At 40.7% G+C, this 23,154-nt stretch overlaps 2 protein-coding genes across 5 annotated transcripts in view; one reads left to right on the forward strand and one right to left on the reverse strand.

Moving 5' to 3' along the window:
• The window catches only part of PPP1R3G (protein phosphatase 1 regulatory subunit 3G), a 1,059,979-nt gene that overhangs the window by 796,812 nt on the left and 240,013 nt on the right, over positions 1–23,154 (forward strand). The window lies entirely within an intron of this gene.
• Positions 1–23,154, reverse strand: part of RREB1 (ras responsive element binding protein 1) — a 151,835-nt gene that overhangs the window by 16,090 nt on the left and 112,591 nt on the right. For 3 of the 4 annotated variants that reach the window (XM_063298866.1, XM_063298867.1, XM_063298865.1), the window contains 5 exons: positions 20,715–20,859; positions 19,592–19,728; positions 10,978–11,167; positions 8,033–10,721; positions 211–375 (listed from right to left, as the gene is read on the reverse strand). In XM_063298866.1, coding sequence (XP_063154936.1) covers positions 211–375; positions 8,033–10,721; positions 10,978–11,167; positions 19,592–19,728; positions 20,715–20,859 — 3,326 coding nt within the window. The remainder of the gene's footprint in view (positions 1–210; positions 376–8,032; positions 10,722–10,977; positions 11,168–19,591; positions 19,729–20,714; positions 20,860–23,154) is intronic. The other variant, XM_063298868.1, reaches the window with a different exon arrangement.

A 23,154-nucleotide genomic window follows, 5' to 3' on the forward strand; every position in this document is an offset into this window, starting at 1 on the left:
TCTTGCCTGTCCATGAGACTTTAAATGCTTCCATATCTCCTGAATACGGGGTAAAACCCCATAATACACATAAGTTGGTCAGGATGTTAACTTCTGATTGGATCCTCAGGTTCTGAAAAGCCTTCTAAAGCTTCACTGATTCCTCTAAAGGCCCAAAGCAAAAAGGAACACAACTTATCTTTAAATTCTGGAACAACCTAAAAGAGCTACCTGTGCTATCATGAGCTCCAGCATCACTTTCTTTAGACTGGGGGATAAGCCCGTTTCTTCTCAGACAGTAGTTGGCAACTCCGTGTTTGCGTAAGAGGTGGCGTTCACAGTTAGATTTGGTAGAAAAGAAGGCATCACATTTTTGACAAGGGAAGGGCTTCTGACCTGAATGAAGCAGGGAAAAAAAACATATTTATCTTTTTTCCAATGTATCAGAGGAGCTCCTTGTGTTTTCCTATCCCTTCAACTTAGTTTGAACAACTTTGACTTAGCTCAGTCCTAAACAGATTAATTTTAAGAGAAGGCCCCTACTAAATTTGAAGCAATTTACTTCCCAAGTAGCACTCTCAGGATTCCAGCTATAGCTATACATAAAATAACATTAGGAAGATAGACCGATTCTGAAACCCAAAAGCCCTGAGAGTTCTCCAGTATAATTGACTGAAAAATCATTTGGGCTTAATAACAAAACAACTATTTTGAGATTTTCAGTATCAGTAGACTACCCAGTTAATCCATTGTGCACCAGACAAATCCAGAAGGAAGTGTTTGTTTAGTTGGTTGCAAAGGATCAGAGCATCTGTGGCCCATTTAAAACTGATTTACAAGCTCTTGGGCTGGATAAAGCCAGAGGCACTTTTACAACTGGCTTGCGACCTTCCCTTGGCATTTAAACCATCAAAAAGCTTCTATCAGCTACTCAGAGGGAAGATTCTTTCATTTCATTTATTTAAGCCCCCAAAATAATCTCCCCAGTGCTATGATATCTAACTAGGACACTCAGGGATATCAAAGAGTCAACCTCCTTGTTCAATCTAACCTGCAGGAATGAGTTCTGAACATACTTAAGAAAAGGGACATTCATGACAGAATTAGAGAAGAAAAACAAGGATGTGGAAACACATAATATTTAATTCATTTTAAAAAGCATAATTCCAAAGATCTAAGGTATGTGATAGGGAATAGGGCATGGAGGAACAAGTTGCTTCAGGAAAATTAACTATCACAATTGCTACTACCTGTGGCCACTTCCACAGCAAGCAAAAGGCTCAAAAGCTAGCTGCCTAAGGGAGGCCACAATTCTGCACAGCTGCATGCATATTCAGTCACTTCACACACAGCTATAAAAACATACACATTAGAGAGCAGAATAAAACTCTCTCCTAGTCAAGTTATCAAGGGGGGGAAATACGATTTGCAATGCCAGCTGGGCTTCATAAGTCAAAAAGCATACAACTAGCCATGCCCTTCAACCATGCATAAATGTAGCCTCTAATCATCTTGAGACCCTAAAAGAACATGAGACAAGAAAAAGAGACCAGTGGAATATCACCAAACAGGAGGAAGGAACAAATCAGAGATGGTGAAAGTACTTTTTCAGGTGTATTTCAAGCATTACAAGTCTCTCAAGCGTCTTCCTAATCACTGCTCATGGAATTTCCACAGTTCACCAGTGAACACTATTTTTTCAGATACACATGTAAGCCTCAGGGAAAATACATGGATATTACAGGTAACTGCAGGAAATAAATATTTAATCTCTCTCAGTTAAAAAGAAATCATGTTGCCACATTATGTAACAGGTCCAAATTAAAGTCCCAATATGATCTGTATTAAAATAGTAATGCATTAGGCTAATCTTCCCCAAACTGGCTGTTCTCTAAACATAATGGGTTTAAACTCTCATCATCTACAAGTCTGCATAACCTTTGGCCATCCTAGATATGAAATTATGGGAGCTGGTCTTGCCTAATTGGAAAGTACTAGATTGTGAACCAGGACCAAGGATTTTTTCCTTTCCGTTTGACAGCTTTTTCCTTAAAAAAAACAACAACCATCAACAAAATCTTGGTACTAGAGCAAGAGCTATCGTGGGGATTTTCTCATTGCAGTGTGAGATTTTAGCAACATTTTCCAAGTTCGCATTTTGTCATATTCTTCCTCCCCACCCCATTCTGCTGCACAAGCAAATGAATCATCAACACAGAGAAATCGGTAACCATAACCACAGCAGAGGCAATGGCAGATGTTTAAGGATAATCCAGAATGTTGTGTTTCCAGATCTGTATTAGAGATGCTCAATTTATTAATCATTACACCAATATTAAAAAAAATAAAGAAATAAAAAGGGGTGGGGAACAATGACTCTGAAACTCAATTGACAGAGAGAAAGTCAATGTGATGTATTTTGTCATAATAGTATGAAGTCCCAGCTTGAGTGTTTGTAAAATGAAGTAACAGTTGATGCTGAAATTACCATAGGAATGATCTAAATATATAGCTGTGCCCAATTAATTCATCAACTGTACATATCACCAAGACAGGGTTGATATAAAGGGTGGAGAGCCCCTTCACTGTGCAAATATCCATCAGAATGTTCTGGGCCTTTGGCATGAACACTGAGGTTCTGTTTATACCTGTTCTTTTTAGTGGGCAGGGCTTCTGAAAAGAAGGGAAAATCCCATGAAGCAAATATTCACATGGAGCTATAAGGGGATTATTTGCAAAGCCAAGAAGAGGGACTCCTACTGTTCTTGAGCCCATTATTTTAGCACTGCCCCAGCTGAATGAATTCACCAGTATCTTGCCAAGCATTGCAACACCCAAGTTCTCATAATCTGAAGGATATTAATGGATTCAGAATATTACAGTAATTACAGTATTACAGTAACATTTAATGTATAGAATATATCTCAGTTCAATCAATTCAACTCAGATTCTTTCCAAATGCAACAGCCAACCAGCATGCATCCTACACCTATTGTGAGCAATAGTTTTTATATATTTATCAAATTTATATCCCATCGTAATCTAAATGGATCCCCAGGTTACAAGAGATAGGTGCTTATGAAAAATGGCTTCTAAATACCCCACAGATGAATAAACTGTTCTTATTCCCCTTCCTTCACTACACTGCCTCCCAAAGGGTGTTTCATGTTGTGAGAAGGTCTGATTCTTAGTCCTTTTAATGCATGTGGAAGTATGAACCATGGTTGTTGTTGTTTTTTTCTGAAGTCATAAAGCTAGCCAACAAGTTCTAGAGAAGGAAGGAGATACTGTCCAAAACAATGAGTTGAATCAACAAACAGATTACCCAAGGATACTTAAAACAAGGAGGCTGTAATTAAGTTTTTAAAGGTGACCTGGCTCTACTCGGAGAACAATGGTAAACTCTAAATTGGCAGAAGTGATCATCTGAGCAGGCAATCAGAAGAAAACTTGTTGCTCTTAAACAGCTCTGTCTTTATTCTGCCTCTAACTGCAGCTAAACACCAGGAACTTAAGTGTTAAAGGAAAACTACAAGTGAAGCCACATTTTCCAAGGAAAAGGCTAAGATTTTTGATTATCATGGTTCATCTAATCCAGGAGCAAGCAGCTATTTTGAGTTGGGGACTGTTAATCATCCTGGCTTGATCCTAATTCTGGAATTCCCCCTTTCTGCTATTGGTAACAAACCCTGGGGCTACTCTCCTGTTGCTGTTACCCAACACTAAACTCCTGCCATTCTTGCAAGAAGGTTTCATCTGTTCCTGCATATTCTGTCCTCTCCCCATGGCAGTATCATAGGAGGAAACAAAATGGGAGAAGAGGCTAATCCTGGGACTCCCTCATTTGAGACAAAACAAGTACCCATACTAGGTGACTAAGCAGGCCAACTGCTTTGGCTGCATCACACAGCTGTCCTTGAAAATGGTGGGAAAAATATTGTGTATGCACAATGCATTTTAATTTTTAATCACTATCTTCAATACCAATCTGTTCTCCTTTTTTATTTGCAAACATCAATGCTCTAGTCAATCCACAAGTGTTCCTGTTGCATTTAGCACTGAATGCTTTAAGATACCAAAAGAAAAATCAATTATTTGAGCTCAGAATTAATGACTATTGAATATATTTAAGATGGCAGGGCAAAAAGTAATGGTGGGATAGGTGGGAAAGGATGTAACATTATCCATAAAGCTAACAAATGGCATTTGTCAGCAATATATGAAAAAAAAGGAATTTAAGGACATATTTAAGTCCAAACAAATTTGGAAAAAGAAAAGATAATTGGCATATTTTAAGATATTTAAGATCACTCAATCCCTTTTGGGAAAGGTAGGCCCAGTGACCCAACTTCAGGACCACGCAGAGGAGTTTTCTGGGCACCTGCAGGATAAAATCGCTTGGATCTGTTCCAAGTTGGATTCCAAGCATGAGGCATGGCCTGTGGAGATGGCTGGGGAATGTACTTACCCTAACAGTTTGACCCTGTTGGGCCTGAGGAAGTGGACAGGGTCCTCCTGACCATAAATACCATCATTTGTCAATTAGATCCATGCCTCTCCTGGCTGGTGAAGGCAGTCCGGGAGGTGACGTGTGGTTGGGTCCAGGCAATGGTGAATTCATCCTTGAGGGAGGGAGTGTTCCCGACTGCCTTTAAGGAGGTGCTTGTGCATCCCCTCAAGAAACTGTCACTGGACCCCACCGTGCTGGACAATTTTTGTCCAGTCTCCCACATCCCCTTTTTAGGGAAGGTGGTTGAGAAAGTGGTGGCATTGCAACTCCAGAGGATTCTGGATGAAACAGATTATCTAGACCCCTTCTGGTCAGGTTTCAGGACCGGACAGGGGCCAGAAACAGCATTGGTTGCACTTCTGGATGTCTTTGGCAGGAACACGATGGGGACAGTGCATCCATCCTTGCTCTTCATGACCTCTCAGGGGCTTTTGATACCATCAACCATGGTATCCTTTTGGGTTGGCTTAGGGAGTTGGGGGTGGTGGCACAGTTTTGTGCTGGTTCACCTCCTTCCTCCAGGGCCAGTCCCAATTGGTGGTGATAAAGAGTGAGAGATCTGGCCCACGGCCCCTCCTTTGCAGGGTGCTGCAAAGTTCGGTAATCTCCCTGCTCCTTTTTAACATCTACATGAAACCATTGGGTGAGATCACCCCTCACCACAGGATGAGGTATCATCAATATGCAGATGATACCCAACTATATATCTCCATCCCAGGTGATGTAAGCGATGCTGTGATCACCCTCTCTCAGTGCCTGGAGGCTGTAGGGGTCTGGATGGGGAACAACAGGTTTCAGCTGAACCTTGGTAAGGTGGCTATGAGCCGTGAGCTCCTCTGTATCCAGGAACTTACCATCTTTGGTTCTGGATGGGGTCGCACTGCCCCAGACAGACCCAGTGCGGAACCTGGAGGTCCTCCTGGACACACAACTCCTGCTTGAAGAGCAGGTGGCAGTTGTGGCCAGGAGGGCCTTTGCTCAAATTTGTGTTGTGCGCCAGTTATGCCCCTTCCTGGATTGATAGGTCCTCCGGTCAGTCACTCATGCCCTAGTCATCTCCCATATAGACCATGGCAATGTGCTCTATACGGGGCTACTCTTAAAGAGTATCCAGAAGCTACAGCTGGTTCAGAATGAGGCTGCGCAAGCAGCCTTGGGTGCCCCAAGGATGGCGCATGTAACACCTTTGCTGCAGGAGCCACATTGGGTGCCAGTTTGCTTCCAGGTCCAATTCAAGCTGTTGGTTATCACCTTTAAAGCCCTACATGGCATGGGTCCAGGTTACCTGAGGGACCATCTCATCCTCATTACATCGACCCATCCCATGAGAGATTGTTGATTGGTGGGCCCAGGAAGCGGACTTTCTCAGCTGTGGCCCCTGACCTGTGGAACACTCTTCCTCCAGAGGTGAGGCAGGCCCCCTCTCTCCTGGCCTTCCAGAAAGGGTTAAAGACCTGGCTCTGCCATCTCACTTGGGGTGGGAAGGGGGGTAACCAATCCTGGGAGTGGCTAGCGCCTAAAGTGGTTCACGTGTATTTGTGAATTTAAATCAGAACTTTTACTATTGCCATCATGGATGCTATTTTATATTTATATTTAAGATACCTTGTTTTTATTGTATTTTAATCTCTTTTTAGCTTTACTGTAAACCACCCAGAGTCCCTCTTTTGAGGGAGATGGGTGGTGACAAAGTTTGATAAATAAATATTTTTCACACATCCTTACCTGCACTAATGATTTTTTTCCCCTTACCAAAGCCAAATGTAATGAAGAAAGATCTGTATCTCAGAATTTGGAAGCTAAGCTAACAAAAAAACCCTGATGCCATTTATTAAAATGGAGGCCCATATAAAGAAAGGCACAGAAGGAAGTACTCTCTTTCTCCCTTTCGTATCTGTGCTTAAAGAACCAACAGAAACCCATTTCTCCTCACTGTGGCTCCCAATTTAGGTCAAGAAGGTGGATATATCAAAATCGCAGCATGTCTACTCATAATGCATAGGACTTCCTGTTCAGTGCGCATGGAGATGCACTAAGAGCAGGATCTGGATGGTGAAGCAACTAATTTAGGGGGACTGATTTGCATGTGATTTGGGTTAGTAACAAATTAGTGGAACAACTATAAAAGTAATTTAATTTATATATATGTTCAGCTATATATATAATAAGGGCAAGCAAAGTTTAGGTAAACTGTATGGGGCGGGTGGGTCTTTTCAGTAATTTTATGCAAATGTGCATCATAGATCTAGTAGTTAATGTGGGTTTTGTCAGCCATTCCTTTAGGATGAGGAAAAGCAACTTGTAATGAGGGCAGGAGCAGAAAGGAGCAGCACTGTAGCCTTCTTTCCTCTACAGCCATTCCTCCATTCCAAATGCTGCTCAGAATTTTTCTTTCTTCCATTGTATTAAGGTAGAGGAAGAAGCAATATTTAGGCCTCACAAATGGAAAAGTGCACAGGGCTGACAAATGTGACAGCAGGAAAACAGCAGAAGAAAAACAATTAAGAACTGGTCCCTTCGGCTGCTTCTTCCCTCCTGATCCATTTAACCCAATCCTTCCTCTCCCAGCTTTGCCCAACTTGGCTCGTCCAGATACTTTGGCATTCGCTTCCCATTATCTCTAACCACTGATGAAATTAAGATACGTAGTGGATGGGAGTCAAAACCTTACAGGCTGGGGAAGGCTCATCTACCCTGACAAGGAAGGAGAACTAAGTCAGAAATCCTCCCCAATCCATCATTAAAAAAAAAATTCTACAGAATGAACATAGGACATAGCAAACCTCTTTCGGCCGCACTGTAGATCTTCCAGTTTTGCATCTTGCCAGGAAAAAATAAACCCTTACACTCAGAGCAGTAGCTAGATGTTAAGAGATTAATTTGCCAGAGCACAGTTTGGCACTGTAGTCACGGCCCTGGGTGCTCTCACCCCCAAGATACTCTATCCTGTTTTGCTGCAGCAAATCATAGTCTGTCGTGCTCATAGTAGCAGCAAACTAGACTGTAATTCAGGATTTGATCTTACAAGCACAAGGGTCAACCCTCTAGCATGAGGTCAACTACTGCTAAGCCAGGCCAATAGTGGGGGTGTTACTGCGGATGAGACCGTCATCTGGTTGTATTGATTTTGTGGTGTTCAATTATTCTCAGCTGCTATTCTATGCAGTACGAAGTTCTTTATATTTTTAATCACTGGTTGTGTTTTACTTTGTTCCTATTTGTTTTCATTGTTAGCTGCCCAAAGTCATGAGATGAATGGCCATAATTAATTAATTAATTAATTAATTAATAAGGTTCACACATATAATGCAGTCATACATTTCACCATTTAAAAACAGGATCTCTCAGGGATGGCGCAATAGAAAGTAAACTTAGCAATACACTAAAGCTGGCACATTTTCCTGGCAATTCCTTTTCAATGTAATGAATTGAACAGAGGCTTCTCCTCTAGAGTCACATCCCTTCTGGTCACTCATCCAATTCCTGTGCATGTATCCCGCCCTTCCTCCTGTTCCCCAGGCCATTTTGCAAGAGCTCTCTTACCTGTATGAGTGAGCATGTGCCGCTGCAGAGAACTTGCCCAGGGAAAAAGTCTAGGGCAGTGGGGGCACTTGATTTTCTGAATGCAGTTTGAGTAGGCATTTCGCTTTCCGGGCAGAAGTTTGTCTTCAACAGCTTCTCTCTCTTCCTCACTAGCTCCGTTTTTATCAGCAGCTTCTTTGAAGTCTGCAGTTGATTGTAGAAACGTGCTAAATTTATTGGTGTCTGTGGTTGCCAGCATTTTCTCTATGCTGGCAAACTCCCCACTTGATTCCAAGTCCAGACTGCTGCTTGCCTTTGGCTTGTTTTTTGTGCCTTTCTTTCTGCCTCTTTTCTTTACTGATCCAGAAGACAAGGATTTCTGGGACCCCGTTGGACTGCTGGTGCTCTTTGTTAAGTCACTGGGAGTGTTGGGATCTGTCTGGACAGTAGCTAGGATAGTTGCTTTAGGATTGGGACTTCCTAACTTTTCAGAGCTGGTAGTGCTGCCGATGGCTACCTTGGGGACAGAGTCTGTGACTTCTGTTTTGAGCAAAGAAGGAGCAGAAGACACCGATGAAATAATCTGTGCAATGGAAGCAAGGGGTGGCAGCTCTTTTGTCGCAAGAGGTTTTGGCAAGAGAAGGGGTGGTTTGGGCCTCAAAGGCCTCAGCAAAGCTGAGTTCCCCAAGACACCTGGAGAAATTATTGGGACAGTCAAATGAAGTGGACCCTTCAGTGGTTGGGAATGTCTGAGAGCTGCGTTTTCCAGGCTGCCATTAGCTGGAGGAGACTGCTGACAGTCCTGGAGTTTCTCATCATGGCCATCAAGGAGCTCTTGCTTCTTATCCTCACTCATGCTATCATCACTGTCCCTTTTTGGAGCCTTAGGGATTGACAAGTCAATGGGCTCCATGGAGCTGTCATAGAGGGAGGATCCAAATGGACTCTCCTGTTTGACCAGTACAGAATTCAGGTTTTTGTTCTTTTGCGAGAAATCTAAAGGCTCATCAAAATCCATCGGAAAGCTATTTGCAGTTTCAAGTTTGATCGATGCATGAGAGGGAGCACCCCTTAAAAAGCCATTCTGTGATTCCAGGAAAGGTGACACTGATTTGCAATCCAGGTAAGTGCTTTCTTCCAGTAACACAGAGTCAGGTTGGCTTTCTGGAGGAGTGCAGTCCACTGCCAGCACATAACTCTCAATCTCCCGCTCTTGGATGTGCAAATGCTGCTTGAGGATATGATGAATGCAATTCCGCTTGGCTGAGAACGCAGTGCCACACTCCTTACACTCAAATGGCTTCTTCTTCTGGCAGCTACTATGCGTCCTCATGTGGACACGGAGGGCACGGTAATGTTTAAGGTCCTCCCCACAGAACTTGCACACTGTATCAGGGGAGCAGAAAGCATCTACCATCTCAGCCGCGTTGCTGGCAACATATTCAATGTTCTTCTCTATGTCCTTTCTAGTTGTTTTGAGGTGTTTCTTGCGCAGATGCCTTTCACAATTGGCTTTCACTGTGAAAGGATAGTGGCAGATCTTGCAGATGTATGGCCTCTCCCCACTGTGCGTCCTCAAGTGCCGAATCAGTGCTGCCTTGTCAGCTGCAATATAGTCACAGATGTTACACTGATAAGGGGAGATACCCAAGTGGGAGCGGATATGAGCTCTTAAGACTCCAGAGAATGGGAACACCTGCTCACAAAAACGACATGGGTATAAAACTTTTCTCATAGCTGGGGTCTTCTTGTTTGCAGTTCCAGCAATGATAGCTTTGAAGTCTCGCTCTGTCACCTCTTGCTTTATTTTTGCCTCCATTGTCAAAGGCAAAAGGGCTTCTATGATGCTGTCTTGCTCCAGCTGAGTTTTCATTTCCTGTTGACCCAAAGATTCTGGTTTAGCCTGGGGAGGGGGACTGGAGTCTGTTCTGGATTTACTGTGTGGGATAGAAGAATCTGAAGTTGATTCTTCGGAGGTTTTGACCATTTTGAGAGGTACTGGAGGAAGGCTTGGGCTGATGCATCCTGGTGAGGCTTGCTGAGTGTTGACCAGTGGAGGTGGTGTTGAAGTTGCTACAACAGTCCTAGGGGCTACCAATGGCTTTGGCTTCAGTGGAGGCATATGTTTGAATATGGACGGGATGGGAACATGAGATGCCTTGGAAAGTGGTGGGATGCTGATCTGTGGAGTTGCTGAGGAAGCCATCTTTAAGATCTGCTGGATATCTGCTAATTCAGTAGAAATGGGTTTTACAACAATGCTATTGTCAGGCTGGATTATGAAGCCTTTCTGGAAAGGCTGTAGTGAGAGTAGCTTCATATTTTCTTTTGTAGGGGGAAGAACAGAAAAGGGCCCTCCCACGGAAGCAGCCTCCAGAGGGGATACGTTCAACTGGTTAGCACTACCAGGTTCCTGAGGTAGGTTACATTTCAGTGTTCGTAGCTGCATTTCTTGGACATCATCTGGCATGAGTTCCTCCTGCTTGACCGATTCCATGTCTTTGGTATGCTGCAGCCCCAAGGATGCCATGTAAGCTTTTAGGTCTGCATCCTCTGAGTGCAGGTTGTGCACTTCTCCTCCCTGATCAGTTGCATGAGTGTCTTTGTGCAGCTTGAGTGCTGAGAGCATGGGGAATGCCTTGTTGCATATCTCACAGATATAGCGATGATAATCACTGGTGCATCTCCGCAGGTTTGTTTCACACCAAACCTAGGAGACATCACAAGAAAACACATAGCATTAAGTATCCCAGGGAGGAGAAGAGACACAAAATCCAAAGGCCAACAGCAGGCAGTTTTTGTGCCCTGAAATATTACATTTTATATAATACTTCCAGTGGGAAGATACCAACTGAAACTGATTCTAAGAGACTGATGTCCAAATATTTGGTTCCCAATTCTCTTCTAAATTAAATGGAAAAGGAAGATTGACTATTATACAAATAACCAGCCAATTGAACGAATACCTGAGAAATGCGGGGAAATTTCCTACAAGAAAAGTCTGTGAAGCCCAAATCATGGAAGCCAGCAGGAATTGAAGGGTTGTTCTGAATATAAGGCTTTCCAGTTGAGTCCTTTGGAAGTTGTTTATGAATAACTGCATTATGCCGCAACAACCCCCGGTGTGTGCGGAAGGTAATACAGCAGATGTCACACCTAGAGAGGAGGAAAAGAAAAAGAGCATATTATCTAGTACATGGGAAAGACACATAATCACACCATCAATTTCAGTCCAAACAGAACGTTGTTTCTTACCATCGACTTGGTAATTCTCTTCACTTGTAAAAACAGAACTAGTATATTAATGGAAAATTAGATGGTAACAGGTTTCTGAACAACCAAGGCCAGTAACCATTGCTTCTGGATAGCCAGCTGTATTGCACCTATTGCCCTATACAATCCATCTTTACCTTATAACAGGTTTGTTGGCTTTGACTAAGCGTATGTGAACCTACCTGTAATTTATAAACCATGGCTTATGGCATTGAGGCTCAGTCAGAGATCCCAAGGTTACATGTAAGTCCTGGCAAACCTTGGGTACAACACTCAGAACCAGTCTAAAAGTGGTTACCAAATTGTAAAATTTATATGATGTAGAGCGTAAATTATTAAAGAAAGAGGGAGGAATCATAGTAACTATATTCAATATAATGTAAATTAATCCACATTAATTTTAATTTTGTTTTAATTTAAAATATGGATTTTGTCTTGACCCCATCCAATTCTTTGTGTTGCTCCTGCCTCCAGTAGATTGACTAAATGCTAAATTCAGTCCATTTAACGGTATGTTGTTTTACATGAATCCAATCTCATAAGGCATTCTAAGACTCAACACCTGTTGCCATGATTGCAGATGGAAACCTGAAGTCACAGCCAGAGAGAGAAGCAGTCACCCAGAAACATTTGAAATGGCCTCTGTCAACCACACACACTTTATTTCAGCACACGGCTCCTCCCAAGACCTCCCACCTACTCTCTGGCACCTTGTTTCTACATCTCTCCACAAAGACAATAAGGGTCATTGTAAGTGCACTCCAAAGGCCTGAAAGATGGAGACAGAGATGTAGTCTTCGGGCTTTTAAGGTCTCTCCTGCAAACCCCAGTTGGGCTCATCAAACAGCTGGAATGAGGCCATTACAGAGAAAAGAGCAATAAACTATGTAACAGCAGCTAGCCTGAGGAAGATAGCAAGCCCCACCAGGAAATATTAACCAATTCTCCTCTCAGCTGATAGAGACACACTGAGCACTCTGTAAAAAAGGGCTCTCGCTTGCACACTAATGCTCAGATAGACCAAGGAAAAGTAATCACAAACTCATCCCCAACACGACACTTCAGCTTTGCAAATACATCCACAGCAGTCTTAATCCAGGATGACTTTTCAAATTACTAGCCTAATTCCCCCAATAGCTGTATCAATGTGCTGTGCCTAACAATGGGTTCGCTGACATTTAGGCTTCACTTTGAGCAGTGAAATGTCTTGTGTTACCACTAAGGATATAGATAAGCTTAAATACCATTTGACAATGGAATTTATGATCCTATTCGCAGAAAGAATCAATGTCATGCTAACTGCAATAAAGGCCAGGAAATATAAAAAATTTTGTACAGAGTTCTGCTGCTAATTCTTGCAATAGTTGTGAAAAGGGCATAATTAAAAGCAAGCTATTCATAAGCATTTATAGAAAGTAATTTTTTTAAGAACCAGTTTTAGTCCTTTTTATTGACTTTTAAAGAATTATTATTTAAACAGAAGAAGCTAAATATGCCAATAGAGAAAAACATGGGAATACTTTGAACATAATGGTATCAAAAAAGAAAAAGATTTGCTTGCAATCTTAATGTGAATACCCCACACAGACTGTCAAGCTAAATATGGATAGGATGGTTACATAAAACAGAGATTGAAACAGACAGAGGGATTTAAGTAGAATGACTAACAAGAGTGACAGCTAAAGCTGATGTACTAGCAAGGCAGTTTTCCAGCTGTTCCTGGGAACAGTTTCATGTAGAATATGATATTAACATCAGAGAGCCTTCCGTTATTTTATCAGCACCAACATTAATGAAAGTACATGGCATTTTTTAGTTATTTGCAAGCAGACCTTACTTTCACTTCTTTTTGAGTAACAACAACAAAAAATCAAGCTGTCCAACAGGATTCAGATTTGTGTAATAGCACATTTACATGCATGCAAAACATACACTCCCTCGCATCAGGCATTCAAACAGCATTTTGCAATAGTGTGCAAGATTAGATTTCAAAGCCTTTTTTTAAGCTACTGCATAAAAAGTATATTCAAAGAAGACTTGAACACTTCAAGTCTTCAGGAATTTCTGGAGTCAAAGGAAGGCTTTCTGTCCCATGTGCAGAGGCATTTTTATTATCCATCCTTCCCCCCACCCAAGAGTCACAACTGAAAGAGTGAACTGATAATGGGTAATGAGTATTGTAATGGGCAGCACAAGTCTCAGATTATTTCCACTTTACATTCCTAAATCCAATTCAAATTAATAACTTGAGGGCAGATTTAAACATCTAGTTAAGATCACTCACACTGAAATCAAAAGCAATACAGAAATGTTTCACTTTTTCCTGAAACATGCCCAATGTTAGTACTTGCTTGCATACAGTATACTTTAGGCCTAAACTGTTTGTTTGTTTTGTTTGTTTTAAAAAAGACACCTAGCTTTTAGCCATCGGGAGAAAAAGCTGCAAATCTGAATTGTATATAATCATTCATATTAAAGTAATACTCAAGCAGCAGCTTGCTGGTCATCACAGAAATTATTTTCTTAACTCCAAAATGCCCCTTTGCTTCTACTTTAAGTAGAGATAGGCATAATTCTAGAACAGCTTTGAACAGCACTAGTTAGCACTTTAAAGCAAATGACTTATTCCCTGTTGAAAGGATTTCAATGTTCACCTTTGTTAAATGTGCGCTGGTTTATGTCCCTGTTAACATCAGGCAGCTCACCACATTGCTTGCCTTTCAGGACAACCCCCCACGCCCCCACCCCAGTCTCTGCACAGAAGGCTCTGAGAAATGGGATCAAACAGCTGCATTAATCCCCAGTTACCAGTAAGCAGAAGGAGGGAACACTGGCACTAATGCTGGGATGCTGAAGGAAAAGAGCCAAGGGTGAAAATCTGACCAGCAGATAGTGGGACAAGACAACTGTTATTCAACAGCTTATAAACACAATCATAAGCTTTTAGCTGCAAGAAAAGAGTTTCTGTACCACTGCAGGACATTAATTCCTTAGTACAGATGCCAGTTGCTGTATGGAAATGATATTCCTCACCCTGTCAAATGGTTTGCCATCCCTATTAGAAGGGAGAAGAATACCCTGTGCACAAGTTTAAGTTGCAACCAGGAAGTTCTGGAAACTTTCCACAGCACACTGGCATTTTCAAATTGGGATTCCCATTATGGCTTTTAGCTGAACGTAAAGGAGAGTCTCACAGGGAAAGGTCTGATCATGGTCAAGGAAGAGACTGACAAATAAAGCAGGAGAGGCAGTTGAAGGCATAATGTCTGGGAAGAGACTAAGCAAGTTTATACCAGTTTAGAATTTGTAGAGGACAGAGCAGGGAGGAGTTTAAAGAGAAACAGGGCAGGAGGTATAAATTGGAGGAGAGGAGTCTGTATCTGCTAATAAAAGAAGCAAACAGAAAGTAAACATATGTCACAGACTTAGCTGTTCACTTCACAGGCTTACATGTTCATAAAGATCTGACACCATTCGGAACTAAAGGCTCCATTCATCAAATTTGGTTCCTCTCTCTATGTCTAAGTATATTCAAAGTGCCACTGATTGTGAAATCCCTGATTATTCACATTATATTTTCAGCACCAAACCTTTGAGAGGCAGAATAAGATAAAATGACCTAACTCTAACCCCTCATGTACTTTCCCACCAAGCACAGTATTTGAAACTAGCTTTGACACATTCTTAGCACTCTTCTCTTTCCAGTTCTAAACTCAGCTAGACATTTAACACCACACGTTACAGAGCTTAACGTGAAGGGATGCCATCTTCAGTGCACACATAACAGCTTTAGGTTCCCCGATCTCACATCACAAATACCACAGCAATGAAGACAGGAATCCTTCAGAGGCTTATCTTCCATTGGTAAAAAAAAAATACTGCAAGACTTACATGCTATGCTGTATACCCCAACATTCCACCAAATGCTTTTTTTTTTTTAGATTTTTTTAAATCTAGCCTTTATTATTTTTAAAAATAACTCAAGGCAGCGTACATGCCTAATACTCCTTCCTCCTCCTATTTTCCCAACAACAAGCCTGTGAGGTGAGTTGGGCTGAGAGTGAGTGACTGGCCCAAGGTCACCCAGCCAGCTTTCATGCCTAAGGAGGGACTAGAACTCCCAGGCTCCTGGTTTCTAGCCCGGTGCCTTAACCACTGCACCGAACTGGCTATCTATTATTCTGTTCACCCACAATTTGATATTGCAACAGCTTTGGCTATACAATTAAAACTAAAATGATTTTAATGCATATCGTGTCACTCTGATGGACCTCATCTAGGGTAGAGTTTTCTTGAAATAATTTAACACTGATCTTAATGAAGGTAGTAGGGTGTTTTATGAAAAGTTTAACCAATTGCCTAGGCACCACAGAATCTCACCGCAATCAGTAAGGGCTAATTTCACACATCATAATAGTGAAGTATTTCAGAGTCAATGTTAATATAACAAATTAAACCCTGGACTTGGATCAAAGACATACAGGCACAAATTCCCACTAAGTCATGAGGCATACTGGATGACTGTAAACCAGTCATTGTTTCTTGTTCTAAGAGAGCTATTATGAAGACAAAAGGTAGATAGTAAGATGGACAGAAACGTACAAACCATGGTATGCTGGCTGTCAAGGAAAAGCAAAATAAGAATGAAACTAACTTGTATTTTTGTTGTCTCCAACAAAACTGTATGTATTCTGCTAAGCAACTGTGAAAAGCAGAATGAAGGAGCTGGATTGAAGGCTAAGACTGACAGAAACACAGACAGAGAACACCTATTTAAGTAGAGCAGTTTCAGTTGCAACCCAGGGTACTCAAAGAACTCACTGAGGGTTTGGCCAAGCTTTTGTGTATTAACTTCCAGAAATCCAGAAGGGGTGCAGTATCAGACAATGGAGGAGGACAAATGAGAATCCAAAGAACTACAGAGCAATCCATGTGATATTGATGCCTGGGAAGATTATAAAACAAACCACAAAGAGATTGATCTTGATCTGTTTTAAAAATAATGCAACAATTACCAGAAGTCAGTGTGGGTTTGTTAACAACAACCAATCCTATTTTACCAGAATGCTATAGACAAATCTTAATTTCAGCAAAGCATTTAATTAAGTGTCTCATGACATACTGACTAGCAGGCTAGTTAACGGCATGCTAGATCACATGAAACTAAACAGGCCATAGAGATGGGCTTGAAAATCATACTTAAAGAGCATTCATAAGCAGTTCCTCATCAACTGAGTGGGGTGTGTAAGATTCAGTCATGGGCCCTGAATTCTTGAACAAATTTTTATTAAAGAACTGGATGAAGTAGACAAAATGCTTATCAAATCTGCAAATGACACAAAACTGGAAGTGATGCCTAGAAGACAAAAATACAATTCAGAAATGAACTTGATAAGGTAGAGAAAAGGGCTGAAAAACAAAATGATCTTTTAAAAGGACAAATGTAAAGTAATGCACTTAGGAAACCGAAATCATTTGAACAGGAATAGGATAGTGGATACTTAGTTTAGCAACAGTAGGTGTGAAGATGTTTTCTGAGTAGCAGATGATTGAAAAATGAGTATGACTCAGCAGTGTGAGGTGGCTGCAAAAAAATGCAACTGCAATTTTAAGTTACATCATTAGTGTATAATTTTCAAATCACAGGACATAATAGTTCTACACTGATCAGATCTCACTTTGAGTTTTGTCTCCAGATCTTGGCACCACATTTTAAGGAGGATTCAGTGAAATTGAAATAGGTTCAGAGAAGGCAACAGGGATGAGCAAGGGACAAGAAGGTGATATCACAAGTACTGATCTTGTTCTATGCAACGTCCGTGTAAGTAAAAGGAATTTAGGTATTTACCTAAAAAGGTGTTACACAGAAGAAAATCAATACTTGGTCTCCATTGTTACAAAGTAGAGGATATGGAATAATGAACTTCAATTTAAGGCAGATTCCAAATGTATATTAGAAAAAAACTTTCTATTGGCATATGAAGTTAACAGTGGAATCAATTACCAGAAATGCAACAGGTTCCTCTTCACTGGATGTGCTAAAACAGACAGCCATCCACTGAGTTCTTACACAGAAAAGAGAAATGGACTTAGTGGTAGTAGTGGCTTTAATCTTGACTCTATTATCTAAACCCTCATTCTTTAAAAAGCCTTTCTGAGTAATTTAGTTTCACAACTGCTGAAGCGGCTGAAGGCTGAGGGAAAGTAAAATTTATAGGTTCAACAGGAAAACGAAATCATGCAAGGGGCAGTTTCAGGGGAGAAAAATCCAACATGTGAGAGACTGCTTGTTTTTCCCTATTGGCCATGTGGCATTTCCCAGCTCTGCTAATTATATCACTCCTATATAAATGCACCAAAATAGCTGGAGCCCTGCTGGCTGGCCTGGCTGAAGAGAAAACTAGAGTCTTAACTAATCCTAGCAGGAGGGAAGCCAGGATGAAAAGGGCAGTGTTGTGCCACCTCCCAGTGATCGTAATGGTCCCTGAGAAGACATCAGTCAGAAATGCCCTTGCCCTAACTAGCCAGTTCAGGTTGTTTCGATAGGATGAGAGCCTAAGTCTGAAGAGTAAATTCTAGGGTAAGAGCCTCAATGCTACACCCAATTGTCAATGCAACAGAAGACCCTATTATTCCACACACAGACACACCCACACACCCACCCGCCACTCATGGAGAGAGCTGCCCTTGCCTTAATTATCAAAAATGCATAATTTAAAAGTTTAACATCATCAAAAGAGGCTGCCCTCCTCCTCAAAGAGAAGTCTCTCACCTACTCAATGCATGTGTTTTGAGATGCTCAGTCCTGAAGATCTTACATTTAAAAGACAGTACTGTATTGCTCACTTACCAAGTACCAGTTTGATTCCTCCCACCCCTTCCTTTTCACTTGCTAATTTGACAGTAGCAGAATAGGTTTGAATCAACCTGGTCATTTACAGCCTCTCTTTACACAGTTCCAAAGGTAAGACTAGTAGCCACTCACCAGACATTACTGATTTGCAAAATAATTATGTGTGCACTTGAATACCAGGGGCTTATTCCATCAAAATTATTTTGGAAGGTTTCACATAATGATGCAGTTAAAAATAAATTACTATGGACTTGCTACCCCTCAACATTAGATTTAGCATGATTAACTGCCTATCTAAAAAAATCTCTATTCCATTTCATGAACTGTATCAAAAGAGTTTAGAATAATTATTTTCAGGAAAAGATGCTTCCAGACAGAAAGCACACACATACTGCACATATGGGCAAAGATTTAGCTCTGGGGAGCAGGTTACATTGGGCACACTGATTGGTTAAATTAAACTGCATGGCTCTTTCAAATGTGCAGAATTCTTTAACATTTTTTGTGAAGTGACTTAACCTCTCCTCAAAAAAACCTCCTAGAAAATGGACACTAGAAGAATTATATAATGCTACGAAAGTGATCAAGTTCATATACAATGCTAAATCAAACTGAGAGTAACAGAACACAATTATCAGGCTCACATGACATCTTAGGCACAAACTGCCAAATCATAATGTGTGATAAGTTGGTTCATACAGCATGCTAAAACAACAGCCAAGTTCCCACAATATCTGAACTGCAAACTGCCCAACCTCTTTTTAGCCTAGTCTACCATGTTATGTGAACTCAGTCTCTGAATGGCACAAACTTGTTTTCATCTTATACCTGTCTCTCAAATACTGATTGATATTCTATTCTAAACTAGCTCACAGCCTTGCACCACATTACAGTTTGACTGCAACAGTATATAGGGCTGCAACTGGGGGGGAGGGGCAAGCGGGGCATGTGCCCTGGGCACCGTGCTGGGGGGGGGCGCCAAAATGAGTGCTGGGGGGGTGCCAAAATGGGCATGGAATCCATGTTTGCCCCGGGTGACACAGGCCCTAGTTGCGGCCCTGACAGTATATGTGGATTAGAGAAAAGAAATGAGAACAGATTAGTACATTCACAGGGACTTCATTGCACAAAGATCACTCCACCTAAACCAGTGTTCCCAAGCTTGGCAACTTTAAGATGTATAGACTTCAACTCCCAGAATTCTCCAGCCAAGTTAAGAAACACTGATCTAAACACTTCAACAGGCTCCCAGGATCTGTTTCACTTTGTCATGAAGATAGTAAAAATAATGATAATAACAATGAGATCTTACAGTAATGCTAAAAACATGCCTACAGATCCCATTTTATTACAAACAGGTCCCACTGAGTTCAAACAGAACTCAAATTTGCTGCACATAACATTGACACAAAGCATCCTGTTTTTCAGAAACTATCTCACTGCTATTTTCTTACCTCAGTGAGGTATCTGGATGTACCTCCATGTGGGTTTCCAGCCCATACTTGCAAGAGAATTCTTTGAAACACACTGGACATCGATAAATTTCATCAGCCTTCTTTTCAGTTTCACCATTTTGTGGTTCCTCCACAACCTGTTCATGGTAAAAAAGGGGAAATTTTCAAACACAAGCTGCAATTCAAGTAACAGTTTCAGAAAGCAGCAACTTTCACCTGGTAAATATTTCACTTGCTTATCCCTTGGCTGAATTTTACAGAAGGGATTCACTCTACATGGATCAGTAAGGATAAATCCAAAATTAACCAATTTTATATTTGAAGATCCATTCCATATTTTTTTTTAAAAAGTCCTCACACATTAAGGAATGTGAACATTCCCTTACAAAGTAATTTAATTTAAATGTTTCTTTTAAGCTGTTTGGGTATTTCTCTCATCCCATTTCCCTTTGCCCTTTAAGGGGTACTCTGCATCACACAGAATATGAACATATGGAGGAAATTACTTCATTCCTCAAAGCTATCAGGCAAAACAGTTTGATCACAAACGATCAACTGCCAACCACTCAAAACATACCCAATGTAGGAATGAAATTATTCCAAATAACAATGTTCACAAAGAAAAGAATCAAAATGCAGAACTCAAAAGATTGTCTGAAGGTGCCATCTTGATATATATAAGACTTTTGCTAATATTTTATCATGAATCAGCCACAGCACATTTGGAGATAATCCAAAGTTACACTATTTATTTATATCATTTATTTGATTTCATTCATTGAGGTAATAATGGAGATCAGCACAGACACGTAGCAGTCTTTCCCAATTTGGTGTATTTCAGAGGCCCTTGCTGGCTGGGAACTACAGAAGCTGAAGAGAAACCCACCATACTTTTATTTCTTGTCCTGACTAGTCACTTTGTAAGTATAGATCTTTGTCCAAAGTATTGCAGTTTCATAAGACATATGCACAACATCTAAAGCATGCTGTGTTTCTAAAACTACAGACTGGCAATCATGAATCTATTATACTTTGCCCTCTTTCCATTTTTAAGTGATTAATTGAATTCCTAATCTTTAATTTTAAGCAACCACCAGGATTTTTTTGCTGTTTCCCAGAGGACCTTTTTCGCTGGACTCTGCTCTTCCTTGTCCGCCTCGGCCTCATGACTGAATTTTCGTTTGGCAGACAAGCGCCTGCGTTTCAGTGGAGAGGCAGGGGTTGTACTTGTAGCGCCAGTTGGATCCTTCTCATGGATTTTCATGTGTCTAAAGTCAGGTGAGAAGAGAGTGAGAAGACAAAAGGAATGGATATTCATTATAGGTTCTGAATTGGAAGAAACTTCTAATCAAAGTCACACTTGCAAAGGAGCCAATTTCTTCTTTAAGGAAACTCAATCATTCCAATAAGAGTCGATTCTCCTTTTTAAATTTGCTTGCTAGTAAGCCTTTCAACATCAATTTAAGGTATCAAAAATACACAAAAGAGCATGTTATCTGACAAGCCAAACACAACAAGAGTACTTTTGGGTTGACTGAGGCCATATTTTCCAACTACCTCTCCTAAGAGAGCCAGTATTTTTAATCCTTCATGATCTGAAAGTGTTTTATTATCAGCCCTCATTTCAGAACACAGGATGTAGTCAGTGCAAAGCCCACAGCTGTTAACTGACTCACTAAAGCTTCTTTCCCCTGTTTTAACTTCCCCATTTTTTAACGATGTGTCAAGTCATTTGTCCCAGAAACTGAGGTGCAAGAGGAGGAGAAACATTTGGCCATGGTGGTTATTTGTATGTTGTCTCATACAATCTGAGTCGATGAACAGCTTGTTCCATTATGGCTCTGCAGGGTGTCCAAAAATACTTTAGCACGCTAAAATTCTGATCTCCATTTTGACAAATGGAACTATACATGCCAACAAGCGGGCAGCAGAAGTTTCCAGGGCAGGCTCGGTGAAGTGGGATCAGCTCAGCAATAATGACTTTAAGCAAGTCCAGACAGACCAAAGCAATACAGTGAGATGCTTACTTTTGTGAAACCCATTTTGCCGTGGGCTGGCTTTCCTAGGACATACAGGTACCAATTTAATAAACAAATAAATAAATAGTGCAACTGATAAGTCAAGCTCAGAATCCGTAGGCAGCGTGGACAGTCTTAAGCTGGGAAATACTTGTGTATACCAACTCATAATTATTAAGGACATACATTTCAGTTTAAAGCTAAATAAACCAGAAGGGAGAAATCCTCCATTTCAAACTGATGCCAGCAGGATCATCAATTTGTAATTTTTTAATACTTATGCATAATAAATAAGAAAAATTCTTAATACAAAAAATGTAGCTCCAGTTTCCCAGAACTAAGAGAGATTCAGGAAGGGACTTGACAGAACAGACTAAGAAGTGGAAGGGTGGGAGCCATTAGTGGGAAAGAAGAAGAAAAAAAAAACTTGGAGGGGGTAATTGAGGGTAGGGATACTTGAACTCTCCACCTGGGCCCAACCTGATCATGTGGGAAGAAAAGACAAATAGGCCAGAGGAGGACATTCAGCTAAACTGACCAAGATTATATCAAAGAGGAGAACTAATAATCTCTGCTGCATTGAGACTTCTTTCACTGAGAGCTCCACTGAACAGATTCTCTAATTTTCCAAGTTCATGTGGGTCTTTATTTTATTTTTTTTATTTATAAATTTATTCACCGCCCATCTCCCCCTCACCTAGTTAGTTAAATGTTGGAGCCTATGCATTCAATTAAGTGGTAGCAAAGAGAAAATTTCAGACTATGTAATTGGTGATACCTCTTAATGCTATTAGGAATACAGAAGAAAATCAATCCACAGAAATATATTATTGAAATTAAACAATTTAATTGGCTGTTTAATAGACTTCCCTTTTTCCGTATTTGAGATTTGTTATCTGTTTCTGCAAGCTACGAACTGTCATTTTCTTTTCCTGTTCTTTTACAACAATATGTAATGCATCTTCTGTAAAACAGTCTTTTATCCCTATGGAAACAATATTTGATACCTAGATGCTAGAGTTACCATGTCTGCTCTGTGAAAATCCAAATGACCACTACCTAGCAGCAAACAGATCGAGTTTTTGTGTATCACCTTGTTACCATCTAGTGGACATCTGTATTTTTGCAGCCAAGATAAGGTAGTCCTACAAAACATTATTAACTCAGGACTCATAGAATCATGGGCTACGTAAAGCAGCCATCTATAGCCTACCCTTTAAATACATCAAGACTATCTTACTCATCACACTGCTGGCTTTGATTTGTACTTACAGCTAAATTTATTTATAACTTTGGCAAGTGCAGGATATTTTTCTTCCTTTCAAGTAAAGCAGGGCAAGAAATGAATTGACTAGCAATACTAGAGTAAATTAAAGTACAAAACAACATTAAAGTACAAAACAACATAAAACATGCCACTTTCTTCCTGCTCCTTCACTCTACAGCACAAAAGTATGCTGAGATCTTAAATAGCAAGATTTAGATGACTTCCACTTCTGCAGACTTGACAAGCAGCATACAAAACTCACAAACAACCAAAGTATT

Source organism: Candoia aspera, chromosome 3 (genome assembly GCF_035149785.1).
Source record: "Candoia aspera isolate rCanAsp1 chromosome 3, rCanAsp1.hap2, whole genome shotgun sequence".
Classification (NCBI taxonomy): domain Eukaryota; kingdom Metazoa; phylum Chordata; class Lepidosauria; order Squamata; family Boidae; genus Candoia; species Candoia aspera.